This window comes from Schistocerca serialis, chromosome 10, assembly GCF_023864345.2.
Source record: "Schistocerca serialis cubense isolate TAMUIC-IGC-003099 chromosome 10, iqSchSeri2.2, whole genome shotgun sequence".
Lineage (NCBI taxonomy): Eukaryota > Metazoa > Arthropoda > Insecta > Orthoptera > Acrididae > Schistocerca > Schistocerca serialis.
Window position 1 is genome coordinate 69776658 of NC_064647.1, and position 23166 is coordinate 69799823.

Consider the following 23166-nt stretch of genomic DNA (forward strand, 5'->3'; position numbering starts at 1 on the left):
GTGCGGCTATTTGGGTCCTCAGGGGATTCGCTACACTAAGTGAATACGTGCCGTAGCGTGCACAGGGCCCCAAGCTGTAGTGGTGCTATTTCCCTTTTAGTTTTCTGCACCGCTGCCTACTCTTTTACTATTCTTTGTATCTATCAAAACAACTCTTCAACTATCAATCTATCTAGAGCGTCGGTAAAGAATAACCGGATATGACTATTTTACCCAAAAGTGATTTCGGAAATTACCGTTTGGACTTACTGTATTTTCAGCAGCATTCATTCGTAATTTAAACGAAATTTTACCTGTTTATCTTTGTGACAGTATTACTTCATATGTTGACGATATTCTTATTGCTAAACGTTCTTGGAGTGAGCATAACAAAATTTTGGATTCATTATTACGTATTTTTGCAATAGTTGACATTACAGCGAACTTGGAAAAATCTGAATTTGGTCGTTCTCAGGTGAAATTTCTTGGTCGTATTATTTCTACAGAAGGTATTCTTCCTGATCCAGAGAAACTAGATGCTATTCGTAATTATGCTGTTCCTACTACAAAACGTGATGTTCGTAGTTTCCTTGGTGTCTGTAATTTTCTTAGAGGCTTTGTTAGATTGGACGATTTGGCCACACCTCGTTTATGTGAACTATCTGGAAAGAATTCTAATTGGTGTTGGGATGAGGAAGCTCAATCAGAATTTGAACAACTTCGTGATGCTTTAGTTGCTGCTCCACTTCTTTCACATCCGGATTTATCTAAAGATTTTTGTTTGGCGACGGACTCATCATACAAAGGCCGGGTGCACACTTATTTCAAGAGACAGAAGAAAACGGCGTTGTAGTACAGAAAACTATTGCATTTGGAAGTCGTGTTCTCTCTAAATCAGAAAAGAATTATTCGATTACGGAACTTGAGGATTTGGCTGTTGTATGGGCTTTCACAAAATTTCGCATATTTTTGTATGGGAGACATACTAAGGTTTACACCGATCATCGAGCTCTGGAATTTCTTATGTCAACAAAATTAACACATGGAAGATTGTCACGATGGGCGCTGTATCTACAGGAATTTGACTTTAGTATTGTTTACATACAGGGTTCTTCAAATATTATTGCTGATTTATGCTTTATCACGTGCACCTATGGGTTTGAAACAAAGTGCTGAAGAGGACTGCATAGAAAACAATTATTGTTTGATGTATATTCAAGGTGTTGCGTTTGAAAATTTTATTTCGTCTTCGCTCCAGGACATCGCTAAGGAGCAAAACAAGGATCCAATCTGGAAGGACATTAAGGAGAAGCGGAGGAGAAAGGAAAGCGTAGCGATTAGACAGTATTATTTAGTTCACAATGATATTCTTTTTAAACGAAAATCCGTCGACCACTCTGTTTGGTTAGTTTGTATTCCTGATGAGTGGGTTAATAAATTGATTTGGTATACACATTTCAGTTATGCACACTTTGGGCCCATAAAATGCTTTCATAAATTACGAGAAAATTTCTACTTCAGTAATATGGAAAAACGTATTCGATCTGTTCTTGCCAAATGCAAATTATGTCAAAAGGCTAAGCCGCCAACTGTTTCTCACAGAGCACCGTTGTTTCCTATCATTCCAGCGAAATTAAAGGAGATGGCTGCAGTCGATTTGTTCGGTACAGTGGTTCGTTCTACTAATGGTTTTGCGTTCATTTTGGTAGCAGTGGAATTGACATCAAAGTATGTGTGTTTTACACCTTTACGCAAAGCAACAGATCGTTCAGTATCTAACGCTTTCATCAAACATTTTCTTAAAGAAGTGGGTCATGTCGATAAGGTTATATCAGATAATGGATCACAGTTTCGCTCTAAAATTTGGCTTCGTACTCTACGGCGTCGTAAGATTAAACCAATTTTCATTTCACGTTTTCACGCTCAATCTAACGCTTCAGAGAGATGGATGAAGGAAATCAATAAATTGTGTCGACTTTATTGTCATCATAATCACATGACATGGGATCAGTATCTTCATATTTTTCAAAACATTCTGAATGAACTCCCTAATGATTCAACTTCTTTACCGCCTATATTGATATTAAAAAATAAAGCACCGACAAATCACATTTCTGAAATAGTTCATTTTCCACCTACACGGAAACTGCGGCATTCTGAAGTTGTGAACCTGGCTCTGCAAAATATTGCATCTGCGGCTGCTAGAAGAGAGAAATCAGCTAAACGTCCTGGTCGTTTAAAAAACATTGTCAGTTGGTCAAAAGGTGTTAATTAAATCTCATCGTTTGTCTCACAAAGGAAAGGGCTTGTGTCGCAAATTTTTTCTGCTTCATAACGGTCAATATAGAGTTCGCAAAATTATTCATGATAACACTGTCGAAGTAGAAACTCTTAAATCTCGACGCTCTAAGGGAATACATCATATATCGAACGTTAAAATTTTTGTGGAATGACATACTTTTGAGAAACTAACAGTTAAACGTAAACACGCGGAGAATGCAAGGATACCGCGCCGTGTTCTGGCGGTGGCACATGCTCAAAGCAACAGTCAAGTCTGCGCGGCGCACAAGGCAGTCGTTGACCGCAAACAATTACTTCCTACGTCACGCGTACCTACAGCTGATCGAGCGCTCAGTGCGAATGCACTGACAGCCGTAAACAAATACACAGTCTAATTTCTCTGATTAAATTCAGTATAAAGCTATAGTGACTTGATAAATTATGTTATTAACGTTCAGTATTTTTCAGGATACAGTTGTATAAAATATTTAAGAACTTCAGGTAAATTCTGTGTGAGTCCGACATTAAGAGGACTTGCTAATGAGAAAATTTCAGGAAGAATGTAATTTCGAAGAAGAAAGTAATAAACTAAAAAGGTAACTATTAATTGAGTTTATTTTTCAGGAAACATATTTCCACTTGGGTATGTACTTTATACGTAATTTGCTGCTCGCGATCACGTGATTTATACTTTGTGCTAAATTTTATGTTCTATGAATTTACTTGTGAAGCGACGTGCTTGCGTACATTTACTGATTTTGACAATGATTGATTAATGAACAGGGTTGTTACTTATGTATATTATGCATCGCTTGGCTGCACTGCTTTTTCACTGATGTCACATATTTTTTTATTATGTTGCCTGCTGTGCTTATTTATTTAAATTATAACTGTCACCTGATTAATTGTGCTGATATGGTTATGTATGTAAGTTATACTTTGTGATTTATTTGCTTCCGCCTTCATGTTTACTTATTAAGATTACATAAGAACATTTATTTGCTTATGCTGATATGATGCTAATGACCTGTTTATTATGTAAGATATATATTTGCTATTTTGCGTATGGATTGCATATTTACACATTTCTGTTTTGTTGTCAGAACTACTCTTTAATTTGGTATATAGAAATGCTGATATATATGGTGTACGAACATGGAGTTTAGGTCACACTATGGTATTAATTATAGATTGTTCGCTTGGCAGAGCCTCGTTATAGGGATTGTGCTACATCCACTTGTTAACATTCTGTTATCTACTGGTATATTTACTCGCTATTGCATGTTTCGCTTACGCTCAGTGCCTTATATTTTAAGATAAGAAAATGAACTGCTATAATTCTACGAACGACGTTGGTACAAGAAACTTCATTGAAGTCAAATGAGCTGGAGGTTTTACGGAAGCTGTATAAATTTATGCTAATAGGAAGGAAGCTAACGACATGACATACCAACACTAGGTTTAGACCATTGACAGTTATTACACTGCATTCTTCGTGAGCAATTGAAATAGCAAGTGACACTTGACACAAGAAATACTCCACATGTTTGCTTCTGTTTTTCCATGATTCTTAAAGTGGTGTACACACTGAATTATTACGATCATTCACACTCCGTACTCGTACTTACTTACTGAGAGTTATTCAAACTAAAGGCTGTTAGAGGTCATGTATGCATTTCTTTTATCTAATGATGGACAAGGTAACCAAAATGTATTTTATAGTTCATAATGAGTAGAAGATTTGGGTCAGATGGATTACACAGAGATTGTGTGTGGACATTGTGTCTTCGGATTGTATGGGATGATGAATTGGAAGTTTGCACTAGGTTGTCATCTGTACTTGTTTGAGGAGATTGACTAGAGGAAAGAGTTGTTATGGAAGTGAAATGATATTGGTGATAAGGTTTATATGTATTGATGTATTGAAGGAGTATTATTGAGGTATTGAGATTATGTGATGCTGATGATTATTGGAGTTTTGGTGGATAAGAGGTAAAGTAACGAGGAGCATATTTTTTTGTTGGTTTATATGGAACAAGGAGGTTGAAGATGGCAGACTAGAACACTCAAGTAGAAGGAAGATTGTCTACACACACACTTTGTTAAATCGCTAAGGAGTATATACTTTTTTTTTTTGGAGAGAGGAAGCATTTGCAAATCTTGGCACACTGACAGTTGTTCAGCAACTGTACATTTTGATTTGACTTGGCAAACATTGGTCTTGACATGATGACTAAGACATTGACTAACTATTGTTGACTGTTATACACTGTGCCACTACTACTTGATACACATGTTGAACATCAAATTTTGACAGAACTGCATTTACACAGTTAACACTATTCAATTACATAGTAGTACTTAATGAGGATGAAAGATGAGTGAGTGTGTTTTGTGTGTTTTCCTTTCCTAATCCCAAATAATTGGTACCGACCTATCTCCTAAATATTATTTTACTTGTTTGTTGCGGCTTGAACTGACACCCATAAATATTATAGGTTTACTGATATTTGTGTATTTGTAACATTTAATATGACAATTATCTGATACCATTTGTGTGTTTATTATAATTTGTATGTTTAGTGTAAGAGCATTGATAATAATTTTCTAAAAGCAATTGTGTGTGCGTTCAAACTATTGTTCATGCTTACACGTATTAACATTGGTGGGGTCACTTGGAAATGTTTAATTACTGCTGATTAACTGTCTAATTAGTGATATTGAATATTATCGACTGTTACCTGCACTTGTTCAACATGATGGGTGCCACTTGGAAATGTTTAATTTCTGCCGATAAACTCTGACGAACTGTCTGATTAGTGATAGTGAATATTATGGACTATTACTTGCACCTGTTCAACATTGCTGGGTGCTACTGATGGAACTGGTTCTACTGATGATGTCACTTGTTGGTGTCTGCACTTGTTCAACATTGCTGGGTGCCACTGATGGAACTGCTTCTACTGAAAAGATGTCACTTGTTGGTGTCTGCACCTGCTCAGCATTGCTGGGTGCCACTGTTGGAACTGCTTCTACTGAAATAATGTCACTTGTTGTTGTCTGCACCTGCTCAACATTGCTGGACGCCACTGTTGGAACTGCTTCTACTGAAATAATGTTACTTGTTGTTGTCTGCACCTGCTCAACATTGCTGGATGCCACTGATGGAACTGCTTCTACTGAAATGATGTCAGTTGTTGGTGTCTGCACCTGCTCAACATTGCTGGGTGCCACTGACGGAACTGCTTCTAATGAAATGATGTCACTTCTTGGTGTCTGCACCTGTTCAACATTGCTGACTGCCACTGTTGGAGCTGTTTAATTACTGCTGATGAAATGTTATGAGGCTGCTATTTGCACCTGTTGACCATTGCTGGGTGCTACTGTTGGAAGTGTCAACTACTCTGAGGAGTGCTACTTGTTTATTGAACTATTAAAAAGATTTTATGTGAATAATTGTATAAACTGATTTGTTGTGTATTTACTGTTTATGAAATGTTATGAGACTCTTACCTACACCTATTCGTCATTGCTGGTGCCACTGATTGAATGATACTTGTGTAAACTATTATGTAAAGTCACATGTTTGAAAGAATTTGTATTACTTACTGTATTTTATATATTAGGTTATTGAAGGGTCAGTGCAAAGCCAAAATTTATTTAGTTATGTGATATTTACTTATTAATATTATCTTTTATTTTTGTCTGTATTTTTTTTGACGAATTTGGTGGTATTTTCACCACCAATGCTGGCAAAAATACCATCAAATTCTAGCCCGTGGAGGAGGGGCATATAAAAGGTGGCTACACTGAGTCACAGCGCCAGAGATCGTGCCAAAGAGTTTTATTCCGCCGCTTCCACTGGTAGTGCTAGTTGAGAAGTTGCCGTGGTTAGTGGTTGTTGAGAGGATGTCAATAGCAGTACTAGTTGTGACCATGTCGTGTGCAGTTGTTCTGATGGGCTAGACACCCGATGCTGTTCGATTGGGGATTTTGTAATAACCAGAGTGTATTTTTCGTCAATATATATGAGGTAATAAAAAAAATTTTGTATTTCAAATTTCCTAACTAACAATGTCTCTTGGTCACAGGTTCAGTCAACAAAGCATCTGGCTTGTGTTCATGTATTAGAGTGTAATTCTGGTTTCTATGTGCAATCATAGTATTTCTGGTATTTTAATTACTTCATTGTGAATGGCGTTTAAAGCATCTTGTCGAAGTGAGGAAGAACCGTGCTAGATGTCTACATTGAATCGCACTTCCACACACGGAACAGTTACACTTGTTCTTTGTTGTTTCGGAGTTTTTTGTTTCGTAGCTTTTATAGTTGCTGGGGACTTAATTAATTAATTGTGTTAACGGAAATTTCCTTTCATTCTTTGTCGTTATTCTATGCAGTCAGATTGCGGAGTAATACTAGTCAGGGCCAACCGGTTACGAGACTGCGTAGCCGGACAGACAGCTACTGAAATTAAAATTATTTGCGTTATATTTAATTAAGCCCCCATGCAATTGCGTTCCAATAGTGGAGGAACACGCTATTAAGCACATGGTAATTATGTTTTGGCTCAGCAATAAATATATGCATTTGCCACAACAAAGCATTTCTGGGTTATCATCTGAGGCCGATTTCAATTGTTTGGATGGTGGCCAATTGAGGCTAATTGAATTTAATGGCCGGCCAGAGTGGCCGAGCGGTTCTAGGCGCTTCAGTCTGGAACCGCGTGACCGCTACGGTCGCAGGTTCGAATCCTGCCTCGGGCATGGATGTGGGTGATGTCCTTAGGTTAGTTAGGTTTAAGTAGTTCTACGTTCTAGGGGACTGATGACCCCAGAGGTTATGTCCCAGAGTGCTGAGAGCCATTTGAACCTCTTTTTTCTTTTCTTTTTTTTTGATTTAATGATGCAAAATATTTTCTGAGATCGTATAAAAGAAATTTGTACAATTCAAAAAATTAACTCTTTCATACCCAGCAGCGAGGAACCTGTCCATAGCTACCAAGGTGCGTGTTTTGTGAGCCAGTCTTTGGTGAGTCTTAGTAGCACAGAGAACCACCGTTCCCCTTTCTGGAGGCCCGAAACAACAGCCACACTGCAATACTCACGTCTGGTGGTCACCATTCTTCACTCGGTCTCTTTCCTAGTGTATTCAACTACAAGAGTCCAACAACTGCTCCAGCCACTCGTCAAACACACACTCTATTTGTTCATCCAAGTCATGAGGTCATCACACATATCTTACCAGATGGATCCTCACAGGTTACCTGCGCCCAATAAATGTTCCAGGTCTTTGTAAATGTCACCCAATATGTTCACATAATCCCTCTGATTACACAATAGGTAGAAATTCTCCACAAAGCTTATGTCCTTATGGACTGCCTTCCACACCTGTTCGTTTTTAGGGTTGAGCCTGTACAGGTCACCACCAGCCTCTAGCAGCTCCAGACCTGGGACACTGCCCACATCCTGGCGCTGAAACATGCTGTGCCTACTGTCATCAAGGCAGGCGTTCGTCAGCAAGACGCATGTGACTCTGCCCTTCACCAGTGACTTGTTAATTTCTCTGAAGGAAGTGCAGTACTTGCTGAAACTGAAGTCAGGCCTGGGAGACAGGGTCAGCCACATGCGGCTGGGGATGGTCTTCCTCACAGAGGATTTGTGTTTGACCTGGACGAGCAGGGCGTGCGCCTCAGAATGTTCCTCGCGTCGCCACACCAGCACCACATCGTCGAACCTGCCTGCATCGCGATTGTTGGGAGACAACTGGAAGAGAAGCCCACGCCTCAGGCAGCGGAGGAGGACCAGGGCCAGCACACGCTTCTCATACAATGCTCCAAATTCTGCAGTGAGTGCTCCCTTCTTGTACTCCATAGCAGCAGACCTACAACAAGCAGGATGATGATGATGATGATGATGATGATGATGATGACAGTGGTGGTGGTGATGTTGGTTTTAGGGTACTCAAGTGCGAGGGTAGCAGCACCGTTTCTGAATATGAATATACTTATTTAGTACGAAAGTAAGTCAAAAAGTATCTACACAACACCTTTCTAATACATTAGAACACCATTATAAAATCTACAATGGCACAATTTCGCAACATAGACACCCTACCCTGCCTGCCAACATCTTCTGTCTATCGCTGCATCAGTTTTCCAGTACCTTTAGAAACAAGTTTCTCAGTCGAGCAGCATGGGATGTACTCGCCACTCCCTTCCAAAATCTCTTTCTTCACTGGAGGAGAACTGACAGCCTTTTAAATTAGAGGTGCTGTCTAGGCTCCAGCAGGGTGGGCAGCTACGTCAAAAATTTAAAATTAATACCAATAGTTTGGTGTGGAGTTCCTTACAATCTTGCAAGACGAAGACGTTTTATTTTGAATGGACTGCTTGTGCTAAACACATTCACTTTTCAAACTTTGCTCTCCATAAGGACAAACTCCGAGTGGTTCCCAGACAAACGAATCGCACATGAATTAGCATAACCAGAAGCTTTAAAGGACTTTCATATGAGTTGGTATCCAGCGAAAGTCGATTTTTCCGTTCCTCATTTCATCCCAAAATTGGCCCTATAAGGCATCAAACATTGTTTCCTTGATATCACTGCTGTGGAAGGACGTACTTGCCCCTTATAATCGCAAAGAACAGTGGAAAAATGTCAATTTCAAAACTGAAATATATCAGAAGACGGATTCGAACCTTTATATTATAACACAATGCTCAACGATTTGACACCATTAAGTAATGAAAGTGACGTCTTAAAACAACTAAGTCAACAAGGTATTATAAGAAGCTTGATGAGAACATCGAAGTAAAACAATCGATTCAGTGGTTTGTTAGAAAACATTCGACTTACTCGTATTTGGTTGCAGTTTGATGTATCGATTGAATCCTTCATTCATCCTTTTGAGTGAAACCAGTCTACGGAGACAACTGAAAGGAAATAATTGATTTAGCTAACTGTTGTTTTATAGCCATTCATTTTTTTTTAGAGAAACCAGAAACCGAGGGTACATTCTGTTGTAGTTATACATATTGACTAAGTTATTCGTTCTTTCTTTTCAAGTGAAACTATTCTGTAGTCTTTCTGTTGGCCACCCGTTAGATTAATTGTTGTTTACCTGTTCATTCTTTTGAGAGCAGTCAGTCTGTGCTACTTTTATTTGTTGAACCAAAGAACTGGTATACATCGGGCATATCTGTGGTACGAAAACATCTCGGGGGGGAGGGTGGGGGGGATGAGTGCGGGGGGGGGGGGGGGGTACACCAAAGTTAAAATACGATATTGCAGTGCCTGTGGTGTTCAAAAGTACGATGCATAGTTCCTTCAGACTTGCATGCATGATCGGAGGAACAGGTGCTGTAGCGACTACAGCCGTTATGAAAACCATCAGCTGTATATGGGAATGATGACAATGAAAATTTATGCCAGACCAGGACTCGAGCCCGAATTTCTCGTTTTATGTGTGTGGTCGCATTAACTGCTTTAACTATCTGTGTACGACTCACGGTCAGAACCAAACTTCCATATGTTGTCGTTTCTGTCGCAACATATATTCATACACACATTATGTAACTCCCTTACAGGGGAGGACATTTTAATTGAAAGTTGCTGCCTGGTATCGGTGGATAAACACACTATTGCGGTGTCTGTGTTGTCAAGAATGGCACATTGCTCCTTTGGATATGCATGCATATTCAAGAAGCGATAGTAGAGAAGAGGAATAGAAAGGAATGACGAAGAACGGCAAGATCAAGGTATTTAGCGACAGAGATGTGACGTGTGGCGAGAGCTGTAGAACCCCGCCGCAAGAAGAAGAAGAAGAAGAAGAAGAAATATTATGAGTGATGGATGAAAACTAGCCAAAAACGATAGAAAGAATTTCAAAAATTCAAATCAAAAAGTAGTTGTTCATATATTCTAAGGGCAAATTTACAATGGAGAACCGCTTATCAAACTTTGACGTCAACCGAATATTGAATGTAACGGCAGAAGTACAAAAAAATAGCTTTTAAGTAAGTGAACAAGTGAAACAGTTTAGAACTGTAGCTTTTTTACATCTCTTTGAAATGAGATACATTACTTGTGCCTTAAAATTGTCATAATAATGTAGTAACGAGTACCTGGTGCCCTCGTCGCTATCCTGCCAGTACTCATGCCACTTCGCTGCTTGCCCACAGCCACTGGAGCCTGCTGGAGACCCCACCTGATCCTCTGGCAGGGGTGTGGTGCACCCATCTGCAACGCCAGTGGCACGACAGGGGCTACTGCTGCTGTAGCTGCCATTTCCTCTGTTCTCGCGAAGATAGCTCAAAACTCCTACTGTTCTGAAGTTGTGAGGGTCAATGAAAATGGGCACCTGAAAAATAACACCTGTCTTTAGAATATAATCGCAACAAAGTGATAACGTAATAAGAACAGTAACTGTTTTGTGCTGTCTGCAGTACTAGGCACCCATGCCATGCCTAATTCTCAGGAAAGGAGAAGTATTATAGTGTAGTCAGCTGTTTTTCTTTCGAGGAAATGATTTACATATCGGTATTACGGAGGTTTTTAACATAGTCGGAACTGGAACTTTTTTTATGGCTACTTACAAGTCACCGTTCACCTTCCAAAATGCACGTTAAGACAAAAAAAAGTACCACAAAGGAACTATCCGACTGGGATAGAAATGGGTAGTTGTGATGTGCATATACAGCCAAACAAGTGATTGCAATTTCAGGAAAATTGGGTGATATATTCAAGAGAAAGATCTTCACAAATTGGGCAAGTCAGTAAATCGTTGGTCCACCTCTGACCCTTATGCAAGCAGCTGCTCGTCGTGGCTTTGGTTGACAGAGTTGTTGTATGCCCTCCTGACGGGTACTGTCCCAAGTTCAGTCCAACTGGCGCTTTAGAGACTCAAAATCCCGAGTTGGTTCCTTCCAGTAACGCTAATGTTCTCAATTAGGGAGAGATGTGGCGACCTTGTTGGCCATGACAGGGTTTGAAAGGCACGAAGAAAGGCAGTATAAATTCTATGTGTGGTTAGTCATTATCTTGCTGAAATGTAAGCCCAGGATGGCTTGCTATGGAGGACAAGGACAACGAACCTGGCCAAAGAACATCGTCGACATATCGACATACCGCTGTGCTTTAAAGGCAGCTCAGTTGACAACCAAAAAGGTCCCACTATGAAACGAAATGGCATCCCAGATCATCACTCCCGGTTATTGGGTGACAGTCAGGTTGGTATCTCACCAGTGTCTGGGGCGTTCAAATGGTTCAAATCGCTCTAAGCACTATGGGACTTAACATCTGAGGTCATCAGTCGAACTACTTAAACCTAACTAACCTAAGGTCATCACACACATCCATGCCCGAGGCAGGATTCGAATCTGTGACCGTAGCAGCAGTGCGGTTCCAGACTGAAATGCCTAGAACCGCTCGGCCGCAGCGGCCGGCGTCTGGAGCGTCTCCGGACACGACTGCGCTGGTCATTGGGAGCAGGAAGGAGGATTCATTACTGAAGACAATTTTACTCCAATCAATGAGATTTCGGGCCAAATGTGCCCGACACCACTGAAAACGGGCTTGTTCACTTGTGGATGTAGAGAGGTTCAAAAATGTTTCACATGGCTTTGAGCACTATGGGACTTAACATCTGTGGTCATCAGTCCCCTAGAACTTAGAACTACTTAAACCTAACTAACCTAAGGACATCACACACATCCATGCCCGAGGCAGGATTTGACCATAGTGGCCATGTGGTTCCAGACTGAAGCGCCTAGAACCGCACGGCCACACCGGCCTGCTGTAGAGAGGTCAATGGTAGTTGGTGCAAGAGACGCCGTGAGCTTAGTCCCCTTTTTGTGAGCGTATTTATGATCTCTGTGGGTACTGAAGCATCTGTTGCACGTATGTTGGATGACAATGGTGAACACAGGGCTATGAGTACCTCTTGACGATTGCTTGGTCGACACATTCTGTCATCTTTCTAGGTCGACCACTTTCTTCCTGGCATTATATTCGACCATAGTTCACTCATTCCTGCAAACGTCGTCGAATAGTGACATCAGTCCCATTCAAATGTCGAGCAAATTACCTATTACTCCAAGTGGCTTCTTTGAACTCAACATCCTCTCTGAAACGCAGACATCTGTGTGTATTGCTCATGTATCTGTCTGTGGGGCATAATCACTGTGCATATGAATATACGGAACGAAATTTGGAAAAAATTTATGCCCTGGTATCGACACGACCGTTGTTTACTATCCTTGCCAGCTATGAGGTGAAACTGCTCTGCAACATCACACATCCATCCATCGGCCGCCAAAGTTTATAAATTTGATTTTCTGTCGATACCTTCATGATTTACGATTTGTGACCAACTTGCATAACTCTGTATCGTTTTCTTTTTCTTAAGAGTGTATTAAAAGTACTCCGTACCACCTGGTTATCCCCCCCTACCCCTACAAAGTAACGTATGGGCACACTACAGGACTATAACTCAAAAGTAAGTAATAAGTTTGCATAATCTATACACTGAGCGGTTATAGTTAAACTTACCCTACTTAACACGTTATAGGACAGAAACTAATTAGCGTACAGGTACCAAACTTGGTAGCATTAATCTCCAGAGAATGAAGTTCACGATTTCCATGCATCACAGCGCCACCGTCCAGTTCCAACTATGGCCACCAGGTGTCATGATCAGTCATTGTGATTTACAGTCTCACACACACCTGACCAGCCGCAGTGCACCTGACATGTCAACATGGCCTTGGACAAAAGGAGCAGGGCATTACTGGTGAAGCTCTGTTATCAAAACAACAGCAATGCTGCAGCTGCACTTCGGGAATATTGCTGGCTGAAAGGATTATGGAAGGGGCTTCTTTATCCACGTGCTGTGTGGAGCATTTTGAAGAAGTTTGAATGAACTGGAGAACCGGGCGTCGCTATGGGAAGAGGCCAACGACCGCTTGCACTACAGGTTGTTGCTGAAAACGCTGTTGCTATGGCAGACAAGGCAGCTCAAAACTCCCGATTGTCAGGCAGTACACGTGCTGTGCCACGACAGTTGAACATCCCGTGTTCCACTGTGCGGAAGGCGCTTCGAATCATTCTCAAATGGTGTCCATACAAGATCCATATCGTACAGCAGCTTGCACCTCAGGACGCACGACAGCGTGCTGATGTCGCTCTCCACTTTCGCGTAAGGATTGAAGTTGACGAGGGCTCGCCCTGGACCATCTTATGGACAGACGAAGCTAATTTTTCTCTGACGGATGAGGCGAACACACAGAAATGCCGAGGGTGGGAATCTTCACCACAATTCATTCTGCATGAAGTTCCTCTGTATGGTGAACGTGTCAGCATATGGTGTGGCTTCACAACTACGTTCATCATTGGTCCATTCTTTTTTGAAGAGACTGGCGCTATAGGATGAAAGACGTGCAGTGTGACTGGCCAGCGTTACTGCAGTATGCTTCTCCAGCATGTCATACCCGCTCTGCACTAGAGAGACGCCTTGAACTCAACAGTTTTTATGCAGCATGTGACCCCACCGCACTTCGCTCGTGAAGTTCACCTGCTTTTCCGAAACACAGTTGGAAACGATCGAATTATCAGCCCGTCGTTTCCAAAAGCTTGATCGGTACCATCACTTGATCTCACTCTCTGTGACGTCTGGTTGTGGGGCTTATCTGTAGGACAGGGTTTACCAGGGGAACATTCACACATGTGCTGGTCTGAAGTGCAGCATATCAAGAGAGGTAGCCACCATACCCACGGACATGTTTCGTTCTGCCGTGCAAAATGCAATCCTGCGCTTTCAGACTCTTCTGGACACTGATCGGCGCCATATTGAACAGCTTTTGTAGAAGTCATGATACTGGTATGTAATGGCATGATGTACCGTAGCAGCGTATTAAAAGTGTTTCAATTGAATTGATCCTGCATTATTCCTCTTCCTTAACATCAATGCCACCAAGTTTGGGGCTTGTAGGGCAATTAGTTTCCATGTTATAACGTGTTAAATAGGGAAAGTTCAATTGTAACTACCCGGTATATAAAAAAAGAGTGTTCGTTTGATTATTAGTTTGTAATTCACAAAAAAACTACAGTTTTATTCCGACCTTCATGATATTTTTCGCACTTTATCTTGAAGACAAGAGGAAGATCATTTTCAACATAAGATTTCTGACTTTAAATATATACATATGCAATCTATAAAGAGGAAATGTGGTTTCCAAAAATCTCTAAAAGTTCTTGGCCGATTTACTTCAATTCCGTAACGATACTCGAGCGGACATAGGCTACATATTTTTTCTCCCCCCCCCCCCTCTCTCTCTCCATATATATACAGGTTGAGTCAGGAGGTAAGGTACGTGCTTTGACGGGTGATACTACTGGTGATTCTGAATAAAAAACTTCTAATAAATAGATGGCCTTTTCTTAACCGTCTCTGGGTAAACCAATGTAAACAGCTAGGAGCAGGAAAGGCGCAGGTGACGGAAAATTAAGATACTTTTATGTTATGGTTTGTTTAATTGTGTACGTTTCCTCACAGAAGATGTGCAAACAGTCCACCGTCAAATTCAGCGCATGATGCTGCTCTTGTAGACAGGTGTTGCGTCGCCAATCGGAGCTCAGTTTCGCATTCCTTTACCTAGGCACAAGCATGTAAAATACGAGCTAGAAGTTCCTCTCTTGTGTCCACTCTGCGCTTGTAGACGTCGCTCTTCAGCCACTCCCACAAACAGTAATCCAATGTGGTAAGATCGGGTGACCTCGGTGGCCAAGCAATGACTCCACGGTGACAGATCCAACGACCAGGATATGTTGTGTTGAGATACTGTGTCACTGGCCGTACGTAATGTTTAGGAGCTCCGTCATGCTGAAAGTATACATGGGCTCGTGTTGCCAAAGGAATATCCTCCACGTATTCAGATAACACATTTTGAAGAAACTCAAGATACCGTGTCCCAGTCTAAAACAACTGGACCCATGAGTTGGTCATCAATAATACGGCATCACACGTTGACTGAGAAACGTCGTTGAAATTTCGTTTCCACAGTAGCGTGCAAATTTTAATTTGCCCATACATGATAGTTGCGCGTGTTGCTGATTCCGTTGCGGGTAAATACTGACGCATCAGTGAACTGAATACGTGGAATTAATCGATCGTTGGCAATGATCCATTGACAGAATTCTTGCCGGGCGGCAGCATCATCTTCATGCAGATGTTGTACACTCTGCCGATGAAAGGGATACAGACTGTGCTCGTGTACTGTGCGTATCACTCGTGTCTGTGGAATACCAAGCTGGGCAGCAATTCTTCTAGAGCTAGTAGTAGGGTTGCGTTCCACTAATGAAGAATGTTCTCAGCTACATCAAGAGTTTGTTGTACGGGACGTTCAGAGACAACATTTACGCTGGGAAGCGTACCACGCTCACGCAATCAGTGAAACACGCAGCTAAACCTCCTGCTATCTGGCCCTCTGCGATTCGGAAATCGTTGTTGGTATTCTCACACAGCACCTCTTTAATTCCCATTCGACAAACCATAGACAAACACCATGTCAGCATACTCTGCATGTGTGAAGATCCGTGGCATTTTCACCACACAAAACTGTATTCGTTGTTCGCGTAACAACACTGTAGTACCTTGCACTACGACAAGCACTGTCAGACTGAGACTTGAGGTAAACAACTGCACCATGCACAAGTGAACTGCGTACTGACATAGTAAGGACGACGCTACACGTTTCCCTTTCCTAGTAGTTTTCATTGGTTTACTCGGAAACGATTACGATAAGGGCATATTTATTAGAAGTTTTTTTGTTCAGAATCATCACTTGTATCGCCACTCAAAGCTTGTACCTTTTCTCCTGACTCACTCTGTATATACACACATCAAAAAAAGTTTTGCATCGCCTCAGTTCCGAGAGTTCCGGAACCTGTGAAGGAAATTGGAATAGTGATCCATATAAACATCATTTCTGCCCTTTTTATTGTTCGTGAAAACCACAAATTGAATGTTGTACCAACATACAGCGAGACATTCAGAGGTGATGGTCCAGATTGCTGTACACACTGGTACCTCTAATACCCAACAGCACGCCCTCCTGCACTGATGCACGCCTGTATTCGTTGTGGCTTACTATCCACAAGTTCATCAAAGCACTTTTGGTCCAGATTGTCCCACTCCTCAACGGCGATTCGGCGTAGATCCCTCAGAGTGGTTGGTGGGTCACGTCATCCATAAATCAGCCCTTTTCAATCTTTCCCACGCATGTGCGATAGGGTTCATGTCTGGGGAACATGCCGGCCACTTTACTCGAACAATGTCGTTATCCTGAAGGAAGTTATTCAAAAGATATGCATGATGGGGGCTCGAATTGTTGCTCTTGAAGACGAATGCCTCACCAATATGCTGCCGATATGGTTGCACTATCGGTCGGAGGATGGCATTCACGTATTGTACAGCCGTTACGGCACCTTCCATGACCACCAGCGGCGTTCGTCGGCCGTACACTCTTTGACATAAAACTTGACCGGCGGCCGGCCGCTTCAGAGGTTAAGTCCGCGCCGATCGCGACATGGGACAAAAAAACTGGCCAACTCGCTAATTCTCTAAGTCCGGTTATCTGCACAATCTGGCAACACTGTAGACTGCGGCACTTCCTGGAGGAAAACTTGTCCCATGATGGAGAAACTCGAGGCTGATTACGCCTGTGGTCTAGCGGTAGCGTGCGTTGTTTCTGTTCATAATGTCAGTGGATCGAGAGCAGCTGGCATAAAATATTTTTATAGCCTCTTCTGTCTGAATGCTGAAGACGTGAATGTAATGGTAGCGCAGATTCAGTCTATTTCGCTTTGTGACACACCGATATCAAAATTTTATCCAGTAACGATTTTGCGGCAGATTTCCTGCAGACTGTCCTCCTCTGGACGCCGTATGCGGCAAAGCTCCGGGATCCATTTGCTGGCTACTGGCAGCGGCCGTGGCGACAGCAGCGGCGCTGCACACCCCCGTTCTTTATCGAAAGCGCCTGCTACCGCTCATCGCTTTTGATGATTTAAAACGCTTTATTATTAAATGTTGCTCCACAGAAAATTTCTACAATTTCCATTCACGCTCAAAAGCAACGGAGACAGACGCCCTGATTAGTAGGCGGGTATTATATTACATTAATCGGCAAGAGCTGAGTATGGCCCGAAATTAATTTTATAGACTGGGACGAAATGAAACCACCTCACTACATTCGATGAATTTATAAATGCTTCATACCTCGTTTCTTTTCCTTTCAAACTCAATTATTTGTGCAACCTTTGGTCAATGTTTGGATGTTTTCGTCAAGCCAGAGTGAGCGTCTGTGGTGTAAAGTGTATTACAGTTCTTGTTTCATTCCTTATGGTAAGTCTATGCGATAAACTGTGTGAATACCTTGCAATGCATGCTCTGTAGCAGTGCAGGAACACTGCACATTTGGAGTTCATGAAGTATTTATTGTTGATCGGAAGTGATAGTTAAGGTCATCAGATTTAAACCAGAAAAATTTGTCGTTTTGAAAGTTTCAGAGAACGGAAAGGAATTGCTAACGCCGGTGTTAGAAAACGTCTACAGTTAAATGCTATTGCAAAAATTTAGAAGAAGGGAAGTATATTAATGAACATGTGCACTTCATAAACAACCTTCTGACATGTTAGACCTATATGACGAACAAAGCTCAAATTTATATCGTTGACAGTCGGTTTGAATCTTTTCAGGGTCTATTTTACAGTGAAGCACCTTGGAATTTGCAAAGCAGAAATCCATGATATTAACTTAATTTACTAAGTCGAAATCGGACGAAGATTGATGTTTAAAGGCATTCTTCAGATTTCGCACAAGAAATTTTTAGTAGCAGTTTGCAACTCCATTAATTAAAATGGAAAATAAAAGGTTGTAGTCAGCGGCTTCTACCGTGATTCGAACTGCCATGTCTTATAGCACAAGCACTGCAACGCACAAGGGAACCTCTGAGCTAACGACACACTGGCTGCCAGAGGCGGAATATAGTCACTGCGATGTTGCGTGAGCCTCAAAACGCAACCTTAAACACACGAACAGAGGAGGTGGAGATTACTGTTTTAACGTCCCATCGACAACGATGTCATTAGAGACGGAGCACAAGCTCGGATTAGGGAAGGATGGGGAAGGAAATCGGCCGTGCCCTTCCTAAGGAACCATCCCGGCATTTGCCTGAAGCAATTTAGGGAAATCATTGAAAACCTAAATCAGGATGGCCAGGCGCGGGATTGCACCGTCCTCCTCCCGAATGCACACACAAACAGGTGTTACTTATGTGAAGAACGCCGTTCTTGGAGTCCAGAAATTAAATATACTTTCTAATTGTGTCATCTTGCAGTGGATTATATCGTACGAGTCTTCGATGTGGAAAACGAATGTCAAGTGAATTTAGCGAGGTAACGCCGGCCTTCACCCGGAAGTAAATGCACTATCAGAGTGTTGACAAATATTTGCTACGACGCTGCCATTTCTAGGCTCTCTGACGAGGCAGCTCTTCAGCGAAATGCTGGCCGTGATTCTCCGATACGGTTCTTCAGAGTGGAGACGCGCGCGCACGTTTGGTTTTTATGCGGCGTTCTCCCCTGATGGTTTCTGACGTCGCCTTGTGGGCTATGTATACGTATGAGACATTCAATTATCATTAATCCAGAATCATACAAGTTTCAGCTTCCGGCGTGGAAGAAGGCTGTTGACGCCGACATTATATCATTTCAACGTAGGGAAAGCAAAACGGATCATTCAATGTTTCTCATTCAACATAAAGCATGTGAAATAATTTTCCGTAACGTTCATAATCATCTAAAAATACAAACGAAGTAAAAATACACCGGAAGCTTATTCGAATTGAATATAACGCTTTGCACCTCGATGTCGAATTTGTCCACTTGCAATCTTTTGCAGCATACACATAGAATGTCATGATTACCACGAGAATGAAGAAATATGTTGGTAAGGATGGAAGCAAGAAGAGACGCAGTCAACAAATATTCTATTCCTCATGGCATTCATTTCATTTGACACGTAAGAAGAGGTAAAGCGGGAATTTACTTTCGTTAACACGAAAGATATGCCGCACATATTGATAACGAGGAAGTCTGCGTCTTCATACGTTTCCTCCTTGAAATCTGTATGCTCTATTATATACTAAGTAGCCCGATCATTGTTTCAGTAATGTTACCCTCTTGTTTGACCCCGTAACGATGAACAGATTCCAAATGCATGTCTCCCTTCCTGGGTTGTTTTTTGTGTTTTATTGCTTGGAATTCCTGAAGCAGACCACTGTGCCTTCCCCCCTCGTGGGTTAGGTCTCAAAACTAAACCGCTTTGTATCCAATGGCATAATTTATTCAGACAGCATCAGCATAAGACTATCAAACAAAGCCTTCCATTTACAGTTGCAGCACTCTAACCAGCACTGACCAAAGTGTAATCCACGGTCATGGTCCTAAATTACCAGCTGTCTGCTACTGTGGCAAAGTCCGTACTACATTTTCGATTCCGCAGCACCATTTTATCTGGTAACACTGTGTAGTTGCACAGTTGTGCTACCAGGTCTGTCCTCACACTGTCAACTTTATGTATCTCACTTCTCCTGTAGCGTAGATCACGAGGAGCCGAAGTAAATGAGTGTATTCTGCATGACGTAACATTCAGTATTCCCTTCTTTCATAGCCACTCTTCATGTGCATCGATACCAAATAGGAATGCGAAAACTCTTGCGGGTGAGAGAATGACAATAACAATCGTAACAAGAACAAGCAAATAATGAATGATGTTTATTCCAACGCAGAACGAGAATGGCTTTAAATATAAAAATCTGTATCTATATCTATATCCATATCTATTGATTTTTGAGTTGGCACAATGCAAATATATTCTTAGCATTTAGTTACTGAATTTAGTTCTGGATGTTTGCAGAGAAAAGGAAAAGTCGGTACTTCTCGCTAGTGTAATATAATGTGAACCAGCAACTACCCTTTCCTTAGTACACGACTCAAGCAGGTCCTCAAGTAGGTAGCAAGGCACTGCTGCATTCTGTTCCCTGACATTGCTCTGATGACGGTTAATGCAGATAGTTCCGATTATGAAAAACAAAACGTATTGCAGGTTAGTTCCTAGGATAGTAACATTAAATTTGCGGTGTAGACGACACATGAACGTGACGACTATCCATATTACTCATCAATATAAAAAGACAATATTTTGGGAATTTAGCAGGATTACTCAAAATGAATTCTGAAATTGGGTGACAGACTGCACAGGTGCTAAACGTCGTCAAGAGTATACGATGTCCTAATCGCATTAGGAATATGAAGATCGTCTTCGACAGCTCGCAACTTTCACATTGCTATCTCCACCCTACTCCAGACAGCCCTCGGTGGAGTTGCACTACGTTGCCGATGTTATGGAAGGCCTTCAAACCGACAACAGACCACATATTGAAAAATACAAGCGAATTCTCTTGCAGCGTAAGCTTATTGTAACTAATCTAAAAATTATTGGAGAGGAACATTGTCCTATTCAAAAAAAAGTAAAATGTTACACACTGTTGACGTCAAACGGACATTATCTATGTCCTGTCTTGTGTCCTACTCATCTATAATATCAAGTGTACTATGAAAATGATTATATATAATGGATGATAAGGTAATGCATTGATACCAGATGGTGGGGGCCGGCCGGTGTGGCCGTGCGGTTCTAGGCGCTTCAGTCTGGAACCGCGTGACCGCTACGGTCGCAGGTTCGAATCCTGCCTCGGGCATGGATGTGAGTGATGTCCTTAGGTTAGTCAGGTTTAAGTAGTTCTAAGTTCTAGGGGACTGATGACCTTAGAAGTTAAGTCCCATAGTGCTCAGAGCCATTTGAACTACTTAACACAAAATGACATTAAAAATTAAAGTTATTCACGAGCAGCTAGTTGAGAATATGTATGAACATTAAATGACACGACGAACTGAAATAATATGACGAAGAGTTCAGCGCTCACTGGGAATAGAGCCCCACACATATCGTTGTTGACTACACAAAGAGACGTCAGCTACCGAATTTTTCTCCACCAGCTGCTCAGAATAGCATCTTGAACTTACAGTCATCTCGCACATAGTTCTGTGTCTCACTGGGAGTTAAAAACGTCAGATATCGTTAGTGTTGACAACGAATGAAAATACATTAAAAATCAAAATTATTATCCACCTGCAGATAGGTGTTCTCCTGATAGAGCTTGATAATACATAATTAAATCTTTAGTGCCGGGCCAGGATTCGATCCCATTCACGCGTAATATGTGAAGGTGTTGAGGAATCTGCAGTTTTGAACAAACAACAAATTGTAGCCGAGCTGTATTGCCACGAAGGGATCAAATTCCGCGTTAAGGGCGGTCTGAGTTGCATTCCCAGTTTAGAACCAATTTTATCGACATACAGAAGCTCAAATAAAAGATGGAATAAGTGTCCTGTGACCATACATAGCGTTTGTGTCGTCACTTGAAATAAATAACTAGTATAAGAAAGGTTACTGGTGATAGAGTTTCTACATGTCGCCACTCCAGACTTTATTGTGGTTCAACCTACCGTCTACGTGGTAAAGAAGGAATATCATCTTTAATGTGAATTTTCAGACCACGCAGCCATTATATCTCCTTCACTTGGTGTAGCCAGGAGAGAATGGAATCTGTCTCTCCCTATCTAAAATCATTGACGGAAGTGGGAATCGAACCCAGACCATAGGTATAACAACCTACCATCCGTCCAACAGACCACGAAATCCTCTTCTCTGCGAGTCATTTTTCTATCGTAACGCAGTTGCGCCACACTGGATGAGAATTCTGACACACAGGCTCCCTGTAGTAATTTGCAGCATGTTCAGTAAATTCATTTACTTGGTTGACCAAATCACCATGAACTAGCTGCCTCGGCTACCCAGTGCATACATTCGACTATTTTGTAATCACAGAAATAAAATCACGTAACTGCCACCTACACACAACTGCCAACAGTGTAGGATGCAGAAGTTTAAATTGGAAGTGTTCCTTTCCACTTGAGCTATTCTATTGCGCTATCTGTTACTAGAAAACGTCGTTCAGTCCAAAAGAAAAGCTGTAACTGTTTGTCTCTCAGAAGTCAAGACCTGGCCATATGCATAATCTCACAGTGCTGTGGAATCCAAAAGTTCTGGAGGAATAGTTGCCGAGCTCTGGAGCTTATGTAGCTACGTGTCAGCTTGTAGCATAGATAAGATGTCGCGAGTTCGAATACATTCAGTGCTACATTTTTTAAAACGCAATTCTGCTCTCTGCTGAAGGTATCAATCTAATGGAACTTTGGACATAATTCCCTTCACTTCTCAACCCAAAGTAGTCGCATGTGGAAAAAGGGCTAACTACTGTGACATTTTGTTCTATTCGGGTTTAATAGACAGCAGGCAGCAGATGCATCTCGAAGATGTGGAGGGAGAGCGCATCGTGCCATAATATGTCAGAAAAGTATTTTCTACATTAGCCGTCGTGTGGTAGTGATATTTTATTCTTCGTCAAACTTTGTTTGACAGCTTCAACTCAGAACAAGTTTTCTACATGCATGTAATCAATAAACTGCATGTGCATTGTCAGACTGTCATAGGTAACATCAGAGAATTCGCATATATCGTTGATGATTAATTTCTCTCTCATGTTTACTATTGTTTTAACAACACTAAAGGAAACCTTACGAAAATTGTCCACTGTATTATAAGAAATGAAATAAAACTAACCATGATAACCTTACGACGAAAGTATCTGTACACAAGCATGCCTCTATCGACATGAATTAGTAAAATACTACTCACTCAGATTTTGATTGGGTCTGTGTTTAATT

General features: G+C 41.5%; 1 protein-coding gene across 1 annotated transcript in view; it reads right to left on the bottom strand.

The window, feature by feature from the left end:
- Positions 1-7150: 7150 nt before the first annotated feature.
- The window catches only part of LOC126424840 (uncharacterized), a 102944-nt gene continuing 86928 nt past the window's right edge, over positions 7151-23166 (bottom strand). The window contains exons 6-7 of the mRNA XM_050087646.1: positions 10383-10618; positions 7151-8140 (exon numbers count right to left, since the gene is read on the bottom strand). Coding sequence (XP_049943603.1) covers positions 7513-8140; positions 10383-10618 — 864 coding nt within the window. The 3' untranslated portion in view covers positions 7151-7512. The remainder of the gene's footprint in view (positions 8141-10382; positions 10619-23166) is intronic.